Source organism: Gossypium raimondii, chromosome 8, assembly GCF_025698545.1.
Source record: "Gossypium raimondii isolate GPD5lz chromosome 8, ASM2569854v1, whole genome shotgun sequence".
NCBI classification, from domain to species: Eukaryota; Viridiplantae; Streptophyta; class Magnoliopsida; order Malvales; family Malvaceae; genus Gossypium; species Gossypium raimondii.
In genome coordinates, this window is record NC_068572.1 from 40537517 (window position 1) to 40555881 (window position 18365).

General features: G+C 34.6%; 1 protein-coding gene across 2 annotated transcripts; it reads left to right on the forward strand.

The window, feature by feature from the left end:
• The first annotated feature begins 346 nt into the window (after positions 1-346).
• LOC105791446 (ethylene-responsive transcription factor ERF071) lies at positions 347-1629 on the forward strand. Of its 2 annotated transcripts, none has more exons than XM_012619512.2 (2): positions 347-648; positions 726-1629. In XM_012619512.2, the coding sequence occupies exons 1-2, from the start codon at positions 474-476 to the stop codon at positions 1430-1432; spliced, it is 882 nt and encodes a 293-aa protein (XP_012474966.1). In that variant the 5' UTR covers positions 347-473; the 3' UTR covers positions 1433-1629. The 2 variants fall into 2 exon arrangements, with proteins under 2 accessions (XP_012474966.1, XP_012474967.1); XM_012619513.2 differs by having other exon boundaries at positions 729-1629.
• Positions 1630-18365: the final 16736 nt, after the last annotated feature.

The following is an 18365-nucleotide window of genomic DNA, read 5'->3' on the forward strand; positions in this document are numbered from 1 at the left end:
TAAAATCTATTTAATGTTTTCTACCTTAAATATAACTAGTTACCAACTCACTTATTTTATTGAAAATTTTATATTAAGTAAAAGTTAAAATGAATATTAAATATATAAATTATTAAATGTTTGAAAATTTTGATTTCATTACGCATCCCAACTTCAATATAATGAGATAAAATTTAATGTAAATTTTAATTTTAATTCAATTGATATCAATATTATTATTCAAAAATACGAATTATTGATAATTGATAAGGAAAGTTCCCAGGCCCATCATGTATGCACTGTCACGCACCTTCTTACATTTTCCATCCCTATTTAAACCCCACCCTTCCCTTCCTTCTTCACATTTTATTTCCAAAATTCGCTAAAAACACGTTTTCTTTTTTCAACACCTCCAAATTTCCCTTAAACCCTTCCTTTTTACCTCACTCAACGCTGCTTTTCAAGCCAGCAAAAATAGTTCCCTTCCTTAAGAAATGTGTGGCGGTGCTATCATATCTGAGTTCATCCCACGGAAAGGTGGCCGCCGCGTGACCGCCGCCGATATCTGGCCTAACTCCCCTTTCGTGAAAATCAATGGCTTTTGCTCTTACCGCGACCACTCAGTCTGCCATTTCAAAAGATCCCAACCCGAACCGCCATCGTCGTTAGGTACCCATTTTTTCCCTTCATACTTTTGTTTTTCGTTTACTTTGGGTTCCTCTGATTGCTTTTTTTTTTTATTGAAGCAGGTGATGAACAAGTGGAGAAGAAACCGAAAAGGCAGAGGAAAAATCTTTACAGAGGCATAAGGCAACGGCCGTGGGGCAAATGGGCGGCCGAGATTCGCGACCCTCGAAAAGGGGTTCGTGTTTGGCTGGGCACTTTCAACACTGCCGAGGAAGCGGCCCGCGCCTACGACCGTGAAGCTCGCAAAATCAGGGGCAAGAAAGCCAAGGTCAATTTCCCCAACGAAGACGACTCCTTCTCCACCCCGTACAATCTGAACCGTTCCATGCCCAATTCGAACCCTTGCGTTTATCAACAGCATATAAACAGTAACTATGGATTCAATTACGATTTGAATGAAATCGGTGGGTACGCAACTGACCCGATCGTTATATCTGGAGATGAAAATAAAGGGTCCGACGACCAAAATGTGAATCTCTGTTACGTCCCTGTGAAGGCTGAGGAACTTGAAGAAGAAGAGAAACGGCGAGAGCCGATGAACAAGGCCGTGTCGGCTGTGGGGGTTCAAGAAGAAAACAATGAAGTGCAGAAACTGTCTGAGGAGCTCATGGCTTACGAGAATTACATGAAATTTTATCAAATACCTTATCTGGACGGGGAATCGCCGACCCAAAACGGCGTAGCTCCGCAGGATAGTGTCGTCGGTGAACTTTGGAGCTTCGACGATGATGGCGTTGCTGCTCCGGAGACATCAACGGCCATGTGAGCCGACTTTCGTTTACATTTTAATGCGTTTGGGCGTTGTAAATTGGGTGAAAATTAATGATTTTCTGTCGTGAATTCTTACCCTTTTTTTCTAGTTTAGCTTTTGATAATTAGGATTTAGGATTAACTTCATGTAATTTTCCCAGATTTGTTTGTGTTTAAAATTGTGAAATGCAATTGTAACCAAATGTTTTTTCCCCCCTTATATCTTCATTATATCCTGCAAGAATTTGATTAACCCAAAAAAAGAAAAAAAAGCTCTGGAAGAGAAAGAAGATATATTGTGTTGGATTAAGATAATTAATGATGATTTGATTAGGTTTATGGAATGATTACTGTTAATTTTTATGACATTAAAAATGGTTTATGTGTAGCTAATTCTGGATGAGATTGGCGAACAGCCATAGAAGCTGGCAAAGGAGAAAGAAAGCGACAACCGACGGGTAATATTCCAAGTAAAAGTGGAAATGGCGGCGCTGTTGGTTTTGGCGCATTATAATCTGTGTCCGAACGGACTTGGCATGTTCCATTGTAAAGTTCCTAAGTCAGTCACGCCCATAGACCTAGGACATATGTAGAAGAGTCGTTACCTAAATACGTTATGATTTAAAAACAATAAAACTATATCTAATCCTGTTTTGAAGCTGATATATGTAAATTTGTTTTGGATCAGGATTACCATTTTTTATTCCATCATATTTTAAAAATATTATAGTTAAATTTTAATTTTTTTAATTAATCATATGCACATGCAAAACCCAGAATAATTAGTATAAAATACTTTTATTATAATATTTAAAGTGATTGATTGATGTTGGTTTAAGCGCTAAAGTTTGAATAAATTTAGGTTTAAACAATTTTATTAATTTTATATAAAATGTAAAAGAAAAATAAAATATTTGCATGCTAAATAGCATGGTTTTAATCATTTCATAACTGGGCTAAATTTTGATACATGGATGACATTAACTCAATCAAACTCTTATATAATAATATAGATGTAGATATGCAAATGTAAATTTTAAAATTATTAATTGAATTTAACAATTTAATTAATGGGTAATTATTCATCCACTATTAATAGAGTAAACTCCACAAGCAGCTCTAAGATGATGCCAAGTATCTTTTTAATTATTTAATCATTATTTTATTATGAAATAAATTTAATCACCATTTAAACTGTTAGTAGAGTTATCAGAAAATAAAAATATTTAATCAATGGCTTAGTTAATATAAGTTGAAATATAGACTTAAATGAATTGTAGTATATTGATTGGAAATCTATTTACTCTAAAATAATTTAGATTCAATTATCATTATATCAAAAATAGAATTATTTGAATACAAAAGAAATATTAAAAGAAATTCTATTAGTTTATGACGCTTGAATATGGTGTTGGGATATTTTAATAATTTTTTTATATCTTATAAACTTTTGTCTTGAAGAAAATCTAAATGAAACATTTTGGGTCTTTTATAAAATAATATTAAAAGATTAATTAATTACAAAAAGAGGGTGGAGGACAAATTAATTATGAAAATGAGGTGTTTACTACAATAATTTTGGGCGCCACATGACACATTGACGGCACCAATAAACTTTACAAAAATTCTAATAGAAAAAAAATTAAAAAAGTAAAAAAAAATTATTTCTTTTATTTGGTGACGCCAATGTTTAGGCGACACTCCCTTAATTAAATAAAAAAATTTGTTGTTTTAGAGATTAAATAAAGGAAAAGGCATTAATACATTAAATGTAGGGAAAAAGCATTAAGATATTAAATGCATGAAAAAGTCATTAAGCATTAAATGTAGGGAAATGACTTATTGTTGGAACCATAAACTAGTTTTTGTTTCACTTTTTCAACTTCTTTTTTATAATATTTTTTTTAAAAATTTATCGGTGCCATTAATGTATTAGGCGACACCACAAAAAACATTTTTTTTTCACTTTTTTAGCCTTTTTTTCCTATTAAATTTTTTAAAAAAGTTTATCAGTTCCGCCAATGTGTCAAGCGACATCTAAAGCTATAGTAGCAAACACCTCATTTTCATAATTAATTTGCTCTCCACCTCATTTCTATAATTAATTAATTTTTAATATTATTTTTATAAAAAATCCAACTTTTTTGTTTTTTTTCTTGTGATAAGAAAAGGAAAAAAAAATCCCTTTGTTATAAAACAAAGGGATTTTCTACAAACAATTGCAGCCCTTTCTCCCTATTAAAAACTATTTTGGCCATTTAATCTCTTCGTTGTTTTCTTGTAGCACCCAATTCTCGACCCTTAAGGAGGATCCAGGAATGGTGCGTTACAACCTTCAAGTCTTTTCCTTTTGATATCGTAATTGCCGGAACCTCAGGTTTACAAAAACAGTTTAGTATATGTTATAACAGTAATATATGAAACGTTTAAACTTAATGGTCCAAACACTTTTAAAACATAAAACTTCATTGTAAGGATTTAAGGAAAGAACACAGTTTGACAAATACAAATTTTAGTTACAAAATATTGTTATTCAAATTTCAAGCCTTGACACTACCCTCAATTGTCATGCATAATACAAAACCACTATAAGCTTCATAAAATATGTATGCTCTGGCATAGTCCTTGAAGGTTCATTTATTTCTTTAGTGGTTCTGAGAAGGAAAGATAAACGGAGTAAGTTCATAGAACTTAGTGAGTTCCAAAGCGAACATTAGGATATCTATACATCACACAGACAGAAGGACTCTTCCCAGCTCAGTGGAACATACAGGTTGCCCATTGGCGAAGACACTATACAAACTAACTTCATGTAGCTCGCCTATTGGCGAATAACGAACTTACAGATTCTTTAACAGAATGAGACTCATTTTGCCGCATACACTATGCCTATGCATTCATGCAGACAACCTCTTTCGTGCTAGCCAAAAACCTTAGTCCATGTTTGGAGATTGTATCGTTCTTTCGTTTCCTTTTTCCTTTGTTACGTTTTGCCAATATGGTTTGCATTACACTTACCTTAGCAGGGGCTACATAACATCATTTATGTATCGCGATTTGCCAGTTCAATGCTCTTTCCAATGAAGGCAATACCATGAATTTACATATTTTGTTCTAACCATGTGGTTCTTTTTTCAAAGTAAAGTGGGTAATAACTCAGCACGAAGTAAGACCTTTTCATTTCTTACACAGACATGCAAAGCCAGACTTTTTACCAGACAAGTAAACTTACCTTGAACTAGACATGTACAACACACACATGGGGTATGAAGGAACTCACTAAAAGATGCAGCAGAGACTAAACAACAAGTCCCTTACCCTTGTTTCGAGAGCTTTCGGGAGTTTCTTGAGCTATAACATAAATAGTTAACTTATCAGATCATATTTTTCAGAAGAACTAAACAAGCTTTCAAGAACACATAATCAGGAAACCCAGAATCTGGAAGTTTCCTTCCCTTAATCTTTAGTCTGTCCTTAAAACAAGAAACCCTAGGGCCCCGTAAAAAATAATCACGAAAACAATTAAAGTTTCATCGTTATTTACCAGGTTTCACGACGGTGAAGTTAGCTGATTACAACGAACTTTAATCCTTCAAACATGCTTTGGCTCTAATGGTTTCCTGAAAAACACAGAGAGAATTGTTAAAAGGAAGTATGAAGTGCCAAAGAAAGTATAAAACTAATTTAGGAAACTAAGGTTGGCTTTATATAGGTGCACACCAAAGAAAACTTAGTGGACAAACTTATTTCCTCCACTTTCTTTCAATACCCTTGACTAATAGTTTTCTCTCTCATCTTAAATACATGTCCTTTCATTCTCAGAAACTTTGTCCAATCTTGACTAGTCCTCATTAGACCAACTAAATAGTTTAATCAGAGAATAAGATAAAAACATATTTATTGTTCCTATCAAACTAGAGGTTTAACAATAGGACTCATGATTTTTATCTATTCACTAAGGCGGCGTATGCTTTATCAAAGAGTCCGCCAAACCTTAGATCTCACCTTAATCAGGGCTTCACCTAAGGGCGCATTCGCAGACCTTAAGTACTTAATAAATTTCTAACCCTTTTCTTACTCGGGGGGGTCACATTGTAAGCCTTAGTTCAATTATCAATACTCAAGTACTACACTTCGCCGGGTGAAATGTTACATTTCTTTTTTAGGAATGTATTCAAGTGCCCAGTTCCCTATATTCTTCAGGAGATGATGAATACACCTGATTAACATCGATCTAGAGAGCATTGATTCTGAAACTAAATTAACTTAAATAGCCTCCAAAATGTTCGATTGTATCAACACTTTATTGCATTGCTTTCCTTGCACTAGTGATAGACTATTTAAAATACCCCATAATTCAACATTATGGATTGAGCATTTCCCCAACTGTTGATTGAAGCCAATGATATACATATCGTGCTCGCCCCTCAAGACACCCTATAGCAGCATAATTGGAATCTACCTTAACTGAGCCATTAGTTCTTAGTCTCACATATCTGCCTGTCCAGTTAAACCCTACCCTCGTCCCTTGTCTCACTGTAGAGTTTACCTTGGGAAGGGACACATACTGTTTTGCCCAACTATATGAACCTTTGATGAACTCTTCTACATTCTATAGAACTCCTTGAAAAATAAGAGAGTTCATGTTCTTCTAAATGCGCCACATGACTAACCCAAAGAAAACTGGCCAACCAATCCCCCCGAAGGCAAACTTTTGGCTATTTTGCAAATTAGACGTAAGCCACTCCTGTAAGTTCCTAGAAAAAAACCAAGCTTACTCCTCCACTGGAATAATATGTGACCAAACCTCTTTCGCTGCACTACAATATCTGATGGCATGAATAATGTCCTCTGGAATTGACCTATAGATCGTACCATGGTTATCATTCACAATACAATGCTTTAGTCTCTCCACTTGCATAAGTAATCAATACTTGAAGACTAGCCAAATAAAAATATGAACCCTCTAAGGCCCTTGTTATTCCATGGTATATTCCAAACTTCATCTCTCAAGTTCCACGAGTTTTCCTTAATCACCTTGTAAGCACTATTTATAGAGAAAGAACCTGTCAATGTACCTACTCAAACAATTTTATCCAAACCAACAATAGGGCATAGGAGAGGAATACTAACAATACGATTGCTAATCTCATCTGATAGCCAAACACAAAATAAGTCTAAATTCCACAAACCTTCCTCTGTTACCATATCCCGAAGGAGACAGTACACATCAAGGTTGTTTCGTGTTGAAATGTGATTCAATAATGGGCCAACTCTAGGGACCCAACTATCCTTCCAACATTTTATGCTATTATTATTTCCTACTAACCAGATAGTATTCTCACATAGGAGGGGCCAAATCCTCAAAAGAGATCTACAAAGAAGGAGAAATTCCTTCGATTAATATCAGCAAGTATGTCTTCCTCCACCTTATACTTTGACCTGAGAACACGGACCTATAAGAAATCAGTATTGGTCAAATGTTATACCCCAATTTTGACATAAAAGAAATATTTTGATCTTTCAACTACCGAATCCTCAACCCTTCAGATGCATTGGGTTGACTAACTACTTATTAATAAGGGCCATCTTTCTACTCCCTCTAGAATACCCCTAAATGAATTGTCTGACGATGCGTTTAATCTTCTCACATATACCTTAAGAACTGCATAAAATAACTAGGAATTGTAAGGAGAACTGACTAAGCTAACATGACTCTACCAACAAGAGACAACTACCTTGCATCCTATCGCTGGAGTCTAGCCGTAACCATTTCCACCACAAACCTTAAGAAACTATTAGTGATCTTCTTATGAAAAAGTAGACCATTGTCTTGATAGCATTAATCCGATGCCCACAAAAACACAAAAATTCTCGAGAATTTTCTTGATCAGTACTACTTGTTCCATGTCAGCTTTGCCAAAAATAACTAGATCATTTGCAAAACAAATGTGAGAGTACAAGTCTTGTCCTAAACAAACGAATGGGACTCCACTTACCTGTACTGATGAAAACTTAAATACACTATCTAAGTCATTCTATGCAGAGGGCAAAAAGATAAGGTGACAAAGAACAACCTTGTCTTATTCCCTTGGCCAACTTAAACTTCTGAATCAGGACTCCATTCCATAAAATTTGCATAGACGTATTCGTGATATCCGACATAATAACCTTTAAGAAGTCAAGAATACCAGATGCCTGAAGTGAAGCTTCAATAAAATCCCAATACGCCCTATCATATGCCTTCTCCAAATCAATCTTTATTGCCATCCACTTCTTATTCTTGTGTTTTCTCCTCATGGAACGTACCACTTCTTGAACCAAAATGATGTTATCCATGATATTTCTCCTAGTGATGAAACCATCTTGCTCTTGTCCAATAATTCTAGGAAAAACCACTTTGAAATGGTTAGCAATAACTTTCATGACTAACTTATGAAAAATCGAACATAAGTTGATAGGGAGAAATTGCGTAACACTTTGAGGATTTGGAACCTTAGGGACTAGAACAATCAAGTTATTATTAAACTTCCAATCTATAGGTTGTCCAACAAAGACTTTTCAAACCTAACCACAAACGGCTCCACTAATCTGGTTCCACTGACTCTGGAAAAAGAGGGCGTGAAAACCTTCACTCCTTGATGTTTTTAAAGGATCCATGTCGAAAAAAGTAACCTTAATGTAATCTCCTGGTTCCTTTTTGCCTAAGAAAAGGGTGCCACTTTGATTAGAATTAGAAAAGAAACTAGGAGGTAAATCTATCAATTTAACTGGTTGTTCACCATACAAATTCTGGAAGAATTTAAGCGCCTCAGATTGAAGTTCCTCCGCATCATAAATCCATTCACCCCCATCATTCTTCAAAGTAGAGATTCAATTATGCTTCTTCCTTTGAATGATACGAGAATGGAAGAATTTAGTATTATGATTCCCAAAATACAACCAATCACATCGAGCTTTCTGTTTCCAAAGTAGCTCATCATGATGTATTACCTTTTTCAAACTCCTTCTTAACCTCCAGTTCTAACTGACTTAAGGCGTTGGAACCCAACCTATCCATATCCTTTTGAACCCTTTCTCATTTCTGTAATAAAAACTTTTTATGGGTACCAATATGGCCATAGACTTATTCCAATATTTAATATTTGAGGTAAACTGATGAAGAGACTCGGCCATGTTACCATTAAAACACCAATTATCTTTAACAAAATTTGAAATTTTGGATGTTCCACCCAACCGACCAGAAGTTTAAAAGGGCGCCCCTAGGAAAGTTGACTATTGGCTTGAGAAAGAAGAACAATGGCCTATGATTAGATTTAAGCCTAGAAAGATGGGTGACTGAACAAAAGGGAAAATCTCTAATCCAAGTTTCATTTCCTAACACCTTATCAAGCCTCTCAAAAATTTCTCTCCGATGCCTTGTGAAGGCTGGCCCCTTAAACCCTAAGTTTTACAAATCATTCAATTCAAGAAACTCTCCAAATAAATGACACCCTATTCAAACCAGTTTACCTTTTTTATCACTAGATGAAAGTAAAACATTAAAATCACCAATAGCAGCCCAGGGAACACCTCTAGATGGAATGATCGAATTAAGACCCTCTCGAAGTTTCCTCATTTTCTGTCTATCAGGACTCTCATATACTAAGGCTGGGATAACAACTTGAGATTGGATCCCCTTAATAACTCAAACAATAATGAATTGGGGGTAATTACAAATTACCTCAACTGAAATAGAATATTTCCAACCAACCCAAATACTTCTCGAAAAACTAATAGCCTCTACTCTGTGCGAATGCTGGAAACCCAAACTGGTGATGATCTTATCTAGTTTTCATCCATTAACTCTCGTTTCTAGCAGACTAAAAATATCAGGTTTATATTCCCTATTATATTCTTGGAAAACCAGGGAGTTGATTTTAAGTCAGATGCTTTATTCTTAAGACCTATGCAGATGTATATGAATATACAAGATATGTGCAGATCTCACTAAGTTCTTTTGAACTTATGAAATTATTGCTTGAATGTAGGATTCGGTAAAGATATGGGCAACGAGAGGGATTAAGTCAGATTCTGCCAGAATAGGCGATGTGTTGTAGTTGTTCACGTATATAGTGGGCACTTATAAAGGCCTTGCCTCAGGGTTTAAGTCAATTATGTCCGTATTTGAGTGTAAATCCAATGATTGTAATGAAATGTTGAAATTAGGGTTGTAAGGATTACCCACCAGTTGTGTACGATATTTTTATTATTTAGACTATCAAAATTTTGAGTTATTAAAGTATGTAATTGAATCCGAAATGGAAGTACCGTTTAAGTCTTTTAGTTTGGTGTAGCATCTGATACTCGAATCTGGCGGCCAGGTCAGGTATAGGGTGTTACAGAGTCTTTTTTGTCTATTAACAATTCTTTATGAAAGTTTGACCAACAATATTCTATTCATTACTTGTATATTTCTTACCACAAGTCCATTGGAGGATTTATTAGAACATATATTGTTCCAGTTAATAAAATGAATCTTTCTCCTATTCGAATCATCTCTTCACCAAAAGTTTCTCATAACTTGATCCATTTTATCATAAATTTTCCTTAGGGCTTGAAAACAAAATAGTTGATAGATAGGTACACTAGAGGTTAACTTCCCTCTTGACTCAATAATTTTGATTTCCACAATGAGAATTTAGACTTCATTTTATCAATTACTGGCTAAAAGCATTTACATTTTTTATTTATGAATCCTAGTTTCATCCTTAAATATTTACTTGATTGTGTAAGTTAAAGATCTATTTCATTTTGTAGATCACGAGGGAAGTCTTTTTGCCTTTGGAAAAGGCTTTGGAGCACCACTGAATTATGATTTTAGAAACTATGATTGAAAATATCTTGATTGCATTATTGTTTCATTGGATCCATTGGAGATGGAAGGAATTTCCAATAGCAATATGAAACTATTAATCAACCCGTATGTTGGGCTCGATTTTCAAATTTGGGAATCCACTATATGAGACATCTGTGACATCAATATTGTTGTACCTGGTGCCTAAGTGTTTTATATTTGTTTGTATACTTGTAATTTTTTTGAATAAATTAGTTAATAAAATGATTCATGAATTACATTAATATTCTTTGCGTAATGTCCTTATGTTTTTTTTGCATGTAAAGCAAAATAGAAGCAATATTAGCTTACTGGTTGTCTAATGTTTAACTAATACTAAGCGATATTACATAATTGGATCTATAACAACTCGTTTTTAGTAAAATCAAAATAGTGGTTTCGGAACCACAAATCTGATGAGTAAATTTTTATTTTATTTTTTGATGTTTGCATGCTTAATTAGGTGAAAATCACTAAATCGTAAAAAGTATAAAAGTAGAGTTCCATTAGTTAAAAGGGTCAAATGGCTATGAAACTTTAAAGTGAATGGACTTAGATGGCAATTAGACCATTTAAATAGTTAGTGGATATTCATGGCAATGTTTTATTGAAATTATTATAATTTTTAAAGGTTAAAATGATAATTAGGTAATTAATGTTAAAACAAAAGAAAAAAATGGTATCATCTTCTTTAGTTTGGTTCTCCACCGAAATTAGGGATAGAAAACCCCATTGTTGAAGTTTGAAGGTTCGATTAAGCTTCTTTTCTTGCATGGTATGATTCTCAACCCCGTTTTTAATGATTTTTATGTTTTTGAGGTCGTTTTAGCTTAATTTAGCTAGCCCGAGGGTTAACTTGTAAAACTATTAAAGTTTGAAGGTTATGCTATGAATTTTTTTAAAAATGATTTTTTATGTTAAATGATAGATTATGAACCTTTGTTGAAAAAAAAACAAGTTTAGTTAAGTGAATTTTGATGAATTTTGGAATTACGGATTAAATTGTTAAATGTATAAATTATAGGATTTTATTGTCAAAAGGTGATAAATATGAGTAGTTTCAAGGTCTCTTGCATGTTTGGTTAACATGGAATTTGATTGAAATGGTTAGATTTTAAGTTACAAGCTTAAGGACTAAATTATGAAAAGTTAAAATGTTAAGGGCAAAATGATAATTATGCATAAATGTGAAATATGGATTGAATTGAATGTTTGAGATTAATTGAAATAATTAATTGAATATAATTATTTATTTAGATTAAGATAAACCTCAACCAGATCTAAATTAAGGAAAGAAGAAAGTTACGGATTAGCTCGATCATATTTCTACGCCCTAGTCGTTAAGGTAGGTTTGTAGTGTTTCAATATATAAACAAATTTATATTTGTGTACTTATATTATGTTGCTTTAATTATTATATTTTTAGAACATTATTGTCTAATTGTACATATGTGCCCATGTTTGTACTTCGATACCCCTGAATTGCACGTATGTACTCCTGTTTATACTTCGGTACCCCTGAATTGCATATATGTTCCCCTATTTGTACTTCGGTACCCCTGAATTGCACATACGTGCCTCTGTTTGTACTTCAGTACTCTTGAATGCACTTTCGTGCCTCAGATTAGACATCCATGGTAAGGGCGGCCTACCAAATATGGGAGGTTCGGGTAAAAATATAGGCCAAATATGGGCTTGGGCAAAAAACGAGGCCTTTAAAAATGGGCTGGCTCGGCTCAACTTTTTGGCCTGGGCCCTACCACCTTGAATATAATAAATATATATTTTTATTTTATTTTTAATTTTAAAATACTTTAAAATATTTTTATTTTTATTTTTTATTTTAAAATATTTTTTGTGTTTATTAAAAATCGAGCTAGGCCAGGTCAGGCTCTCAGCTTACTTTTTTTTCCCGGCCGAGCACAGGCAAAATTCAGCTCATATTTGGTAGGGTAGGCCTGCCCTAAGAGTCGGTAAAATTTTTTCGGGCCTACCAACTCTCGGCTTACCATGGACAACTTCTACCTCAGATACACTTCAATAACTTTGAATCAAATAATTGATAAATCATATTTAATTATTTTTAGATTAAATGCTATACTATGTTCTTACTAAGCTCTAAAAGCTTATCAGTTATTGTGGATTGTTTTGTAGATCATTGTTGCTGACATTTTGGGCGGATCAATCAATCGACTTACACTGTCCATCAACGTTGGTAGTTTTTGTATCTCCTAGGGTAGTGGCATGTTTAGGTTGAATTATAATGTTGTTGTGATGGATGTTTAGTTGTGGATTGACTTGTATAAGTTATGGATGTTATCTTGTTTTGGCACCATGTAATACTTTGTCAAATTATGTCAACTTAGTTATGCTACTATGCATATTTGAATGGTTCAAATGGTACGTTTGAAATGATGTGTTAATGGATATATTTGTGGCATATTTTAGTAAGTTTTGAACTAGTAATTGACAATTGTAATGTGGTAAAATATGCATGTTTAGGTAAGTGTTATTGTGTGTGTTTGAGGTACCTTTGAATGGCATATTGGTTAGTTGTATTAGGACTTTTGGAATGGAAAATATATGCATATTTAGGTATGGTTTGATGCTTTGTAGGTGTGCACAAACTGTTCAAATGTTTATGCTTGATATGGTGTTGAGAATGGCTTATTTTTTGTGCATTTTAGGTCCACACGGCCTGAGAGACAGGCGTGTGACTCAGCTGTGTGTGACACACAGCCTGACGACACGGTCGTGTGTCATATGGGTATGTGGGGCAATTTCGAGAGTTACACAGCCTGGCACACGTGCATGTGACCCTATTCAGAGAGTTACATGAGTGAGGACACGGGCTGGGACACAGTCGTGTTCCCTAATTCGAAGGTTACATGGCCTGAGATAAGAGTGTATGTCTCAACTGTGTGAGGCACACGGCTTGGCCACATGGCCGTGTGACCCTTGTATTCAAATTTTTGTAACTTTTTATTGGACTTTTCAAATGTTTTCAATTTAGTCCCAAATTATTTCTAAAGTGTTTCTAAGGCCTCAAGGGCTCGAGTTAGGGACGAAATTAGTATATATGATTGATTTATGATATGTTTATGATAGTGTATGATATTTATGTTTAAATGTTCCAAATATACAATAAGGCTCTGTATCTTTAATCCAGCGATAGATATGGGTTAGGGGTGTTACATTTAGTAGTATCAAAGTTACGATTTAGTCGATTCTAGGACTAAAATAGCGGAGTAGAGTTTAATATATACATGGCACATAACCCTGTAATAGTGTGATGCTTTTGATCCGTTCTAATATTGTATTTTTTTTATAGATTCAAGATGTCACCTGAGTCGAGCTGAGCTGTAGTGAATGAAGCTGAAAGTAATGTTCAAGCTTCGAATCCTGAAACAAGTGATAGTGCATTTATTCTACAATCTGTTGGTGAAGAAATGAAAAATGTATTCCTTGAAATGATGAACTAGTGGTTTAATGAGTTCAAGCAATCAGATTTAGTAACTTCGCTACCTCCACCCCCTATTGTGCCTTTTTCGGTACCCCTGGATTCTCAAAACCCTATTTTTATGACGGTTACCCGAGTACCAGTAGATAAAATTTAAAAATGTGGAGTGGAAGAATTTAGATGTAAGGTGGATGATAATCCTTTAAAAGCCGAGTATTGGCTAATGAATATAAAGAAAGTTTTTGCGGAATTGATGTGCACTCTGGAAGATTGTTTAAGATGTGTGCTATGTTACTAAAAGATGAGGCGTATTTGTGGTGGGACATTTTAAACACGATGACATTAAATAATCATATTAATTGGGACTTCTTTCAAGCTAAATTCAAGAAGAAGTAAGTTAGTCGGCTATTTGTTGACAGGAAAAAGAAAGAATTTCTCAAGTTAAAATAAGGAAATTGGACTGTAGCTAAGTATGAACGGGAATTTGTGTAGTTGAGCAAGTATGCCCAGAACATAGTATCAAATAAAGAGGAAATGTGTATTAGATTTAGGGACAGGTTGAATGATGATATCTGTTTGTCTGTGGCAGCACTAAAATTACGAAAATTTATAGAACTTTTATAATAGGCTTAGAAAGTTGAAGAAATTTGTAAAAGTAAATGATAGTTAGATTCGAAATTTTGAGACTTTAACAAAAGGGGGTCATTCAAGCCTGCACAAACGTCTGTATCGAAGAAATTTAGAAATGAAAAAAGTTGATCAGTTGCCTCTTTAGAGTTTACGAGTAGGGAGAAATCGAAGCAAAGCAATTTTCAGTCTATTAATTCTCCAGCGGTTAGTGTTGGAAGTGTAAGAAATGTTAAGAGAAATGTCCCTGTTTGTGAGAAATGCAATAAAAGACATTTTAGTGAGTGTCGATGAAATTCGGGAGCTTGTTTCCATTGTGGATCCATTGATCATTTCCTTCGCAACTGTCCAAAAAAGCAAAATGATTTTGGCAATCAATCAAACAAGCCAAACAACTTCCTAGAGAGGTAGACGATCTAGAAACACTAGGAACACTACGCCTAATCGAGGGAGGCATAGTGAGATGAATGAACAGTCTGAAGCGAGAACACCAGTTAGGGCCTATGCAATTAGAGCTCGGGAGGAAGCTACTGCTTCAGACGTTATTACGGGTTTTTTTCTCTTTGATATTAATGTATATGCATTGATTGATCCTGGATCAACTCATTTGTATATATGCACTGCATTAGTTGACAAAAAGAAATTACCTGTTGAGTTCATTGAATATACTGTCAAAGTTACAAATCCCCTAGGTCAGTGTGTACTAGTTAATCAAATATGTAGATCATGTCTACTGAAAGTTAGGGGCTACAATTTTCCCGCTAGCTTGATGTTATTACCCTTTGTTGAGTTTGATGTGATTCTGGGTATGGACTGATTAACTCTGCATAGTGCGGTTGTGAACTGTAGACGAAAGCATATCGTATTAAAATGTCAGAACGGTGAACGGATCCAAATTGAATCAGATAGATTGGATGATACATCTAATATAATCTCAGCTATGACGGTACAAAAATATGTTAAAAAGGGTTGTGAAGCGTATATCGCTTATATAGTTGATTCCAAGGTTTTAGAATTGAAATTAGAATTAGTTTTGATTGTGTGTTAGTTCACAGATGTATTCCTAGAGGAATTACCAAGGTTATCGTCAGTCAGATAGTAGAGTTTGCTATTGAGTTAGTGTCGAGAACATTTCCGATATCGGTAGCTCCGTATAGAATAACACTTACAAAGTTAAAAGAGTTGAAAGCACAGTTACAAGAATTAACAGATACGGGCTTTCCTCGACCCAACTTTTCTCCTTGGGGTGCTCTAGTTTTGTTCGTTAAGAAAAAGGATGAGTCAATGTGATTATGTATCTATTACTGATAGTTCAATAAAGTCATAATCAAGAATAAATATCCCTTTCCACGCATTGATGATTTATTTGATCAGCTAAAAAATGTGATAGTGTTTTCAAAGATCGATCTTTGTTCTGGTTACTATCGGCTACGAGTTAAAGACTCGGATGTGCCAAAGACTGCTTTTAGAACCAGGTATAGACATTATGAATTCCTTGTTATGCCATTTGGTTTAACCAATGCACTTGCTGTGTTTATGGACTTGATGAACAATATATTCAGACCGTACTTAGACAAATTCGTTATTATGTTTATTGATGACATATTTATCTATTCATGATATGAGATAGAGCATGCCCATCATTTGAAAATCGTTTTACAGACTCTACGTGAGAAACGATTTTTACTAAGTTTAGCAAATGTGAGTTCTAGCTCAACAAAGTAGATTTTTAGGACATGTGGTATCGACATGGTATTAGAGCTTATCCGAATAAAATCGTAAGTATAGTGGGCTGGAAGCCTTTAAGAAATGTTTTAAAAGTCAGAAGTTTTCTGGGTTTAGCCGAATATTATAGAAGATTTGTCAAAAGATTTTAAATGATCGCTACTCTGTTGATGAGATTGCTTCAAAAAGATGTCAAATTTGAATGGTCTAAGAAGTGTCATCAAAGTTTTAACTAGTTGAAAGCATTATTAATCGAGGCACCTGTGTTGGTTCAGCCGGAGTTCGATAAGGAATTTATAATTTATAATGATGCTTCTTTGAATGGTTTAGGTTGTCTTTTGATGTAAGAAGGAAAGGTAGCGGCTTATGTCTCTCGACAGTTGAAACTGCACGAGAAGAATTACCCGACCAATGATTTGGAGCTTGTAGCTATTGTGTTTGCTTTAAAGATTTGGCGACATAATTTGTACAGATAAAAATGTCATATCTTTACGAATCACAAAAGCTTGAAATATTTGATGCCATAGAAAAATATGAACTTGAGACAACGAAGATGACTTGAGTTGTTGAAAGATTACGACTTGATCATTGATTATCACCCGGGAAAGGCTAATGTTGTTGCTGATGCTTTGAGCAGAAAATCCTTGTTTGTGTTGCGAGCTTTAAACACGTGATTGACGTTGATTAATGATGGTTCAATTTTAGCTGAATTGAAAGCAAGACCGAAGTTTTTACAACAAATTTGTGATGCTAAAAAATGTGATGTTGATTTAATCACTAAACAGAAACAAATTGAATCGACACGTGATTCAGATTTTCATGTTGGTTCTGATGATAGTTTGTATTTCAAAAATAGAATTTGTGTTTCGAGAAACTCTTATCTCATTCAGAGGATTTTACAAGAAACTCATAGTAGTACCTTATCGATACATCCTGGTAGCAATAAAATGTACGGTGACTTGAAACAAATGTACTAGTGACTAGGATTGAAGCAGAATATTTCAGAGTTTGTTTCAAATTTCTTGGTCTGTCAGGAAGTTAAAATCGAACTTCAGGTACCTTCTGGTTTGTTACAATTTGTGATGATTCCAGAGTGGAAATGGGAACGTGTTATGATGGATTTTGTATCAGGATTGCCTCTATCTCTGAGAAAAAAAGATGTAGTATGGGTCATTGTAGATTGTTTGACGAAATCCGCGCATTTCATTCCAATACGTATGGATTTTTCACTTGAGTGATTGGTAGAGTTGTATGTTTCCGAGATTGTTAGATTGCACGATGTGCCAGTTTCTATTATCTTTGACAGGGATCCACGGTTCATGTCTCGATTCTGTAGCAAGTTACATAAAGCTCCAGGTACTCAACTGCATTTTAGTACAGCGTTTCATCCACAGACCGATGGTTAGTCTGAACGAGTAATTCAAATACTCGAAGACATACTTCGATGTTGTGTTTTAGAGTTCGAAGGTAACCGAGAGAGATTTCTGCCGTTGGTTGAATTTGTATACAATAACAGTTATCAGGCGAGTATTAAAATGACACTATACGAGGCTCTACATGGTTGAAAGTTTCAAACTATGTTATACCGGACTAAGCTGAGTGAGAAAAAGTTATTCGATGTTGATTTGATTCAAGAAACCGAAGAAAAGGTCAAAGTGATACGTGATAGTTTGAAAGTAGCTTCTGATCGTCAGAAATCTTATGTAGATTTGAAAAGAAAAGATATAGAATTTCAAGTTGGCGACAAAGTATTTCTGAAAGTATCACTTTGGAACAAAGTTCTTCATTTTGGTCAAAAAGGAAAAGCTTAGTTCGCAATTTATCGGACCGTACGAGATCATTGAGAGGATTGGACCAGTAGCTTACCGGTTGGCTTTGCCATCAGAGTTAGAAAAGGTTCACAATTTATTTCGTGTATCGATTTTATGACGGTATCGATTAGATCCTTCACATGTGATATCCAAATAGATGTTGAAATTCAGTCAGATGTGACTTACAGAGAAAAATCGATCAGAATTCTAAGTCGGGAAGTTAAAGAATTAAGAAATAAAAGTATAGCTTTAGTTAAAGTTCTCTGGCAACGACACAGAATAGAAGATGCTACTTGGGAACCGGAGGAAGTTATGAAAGTGCAATACCCGAACCTCTTTTCTGATAAGATTTTTGGCGACGAAAATTCTTTTAGGGGAAAGAGTTGTAACATCTTGTTTTCAGTGAAATCAGAATAGTGGTTTCAGGACCATAAATTTGATGAGTAAATTT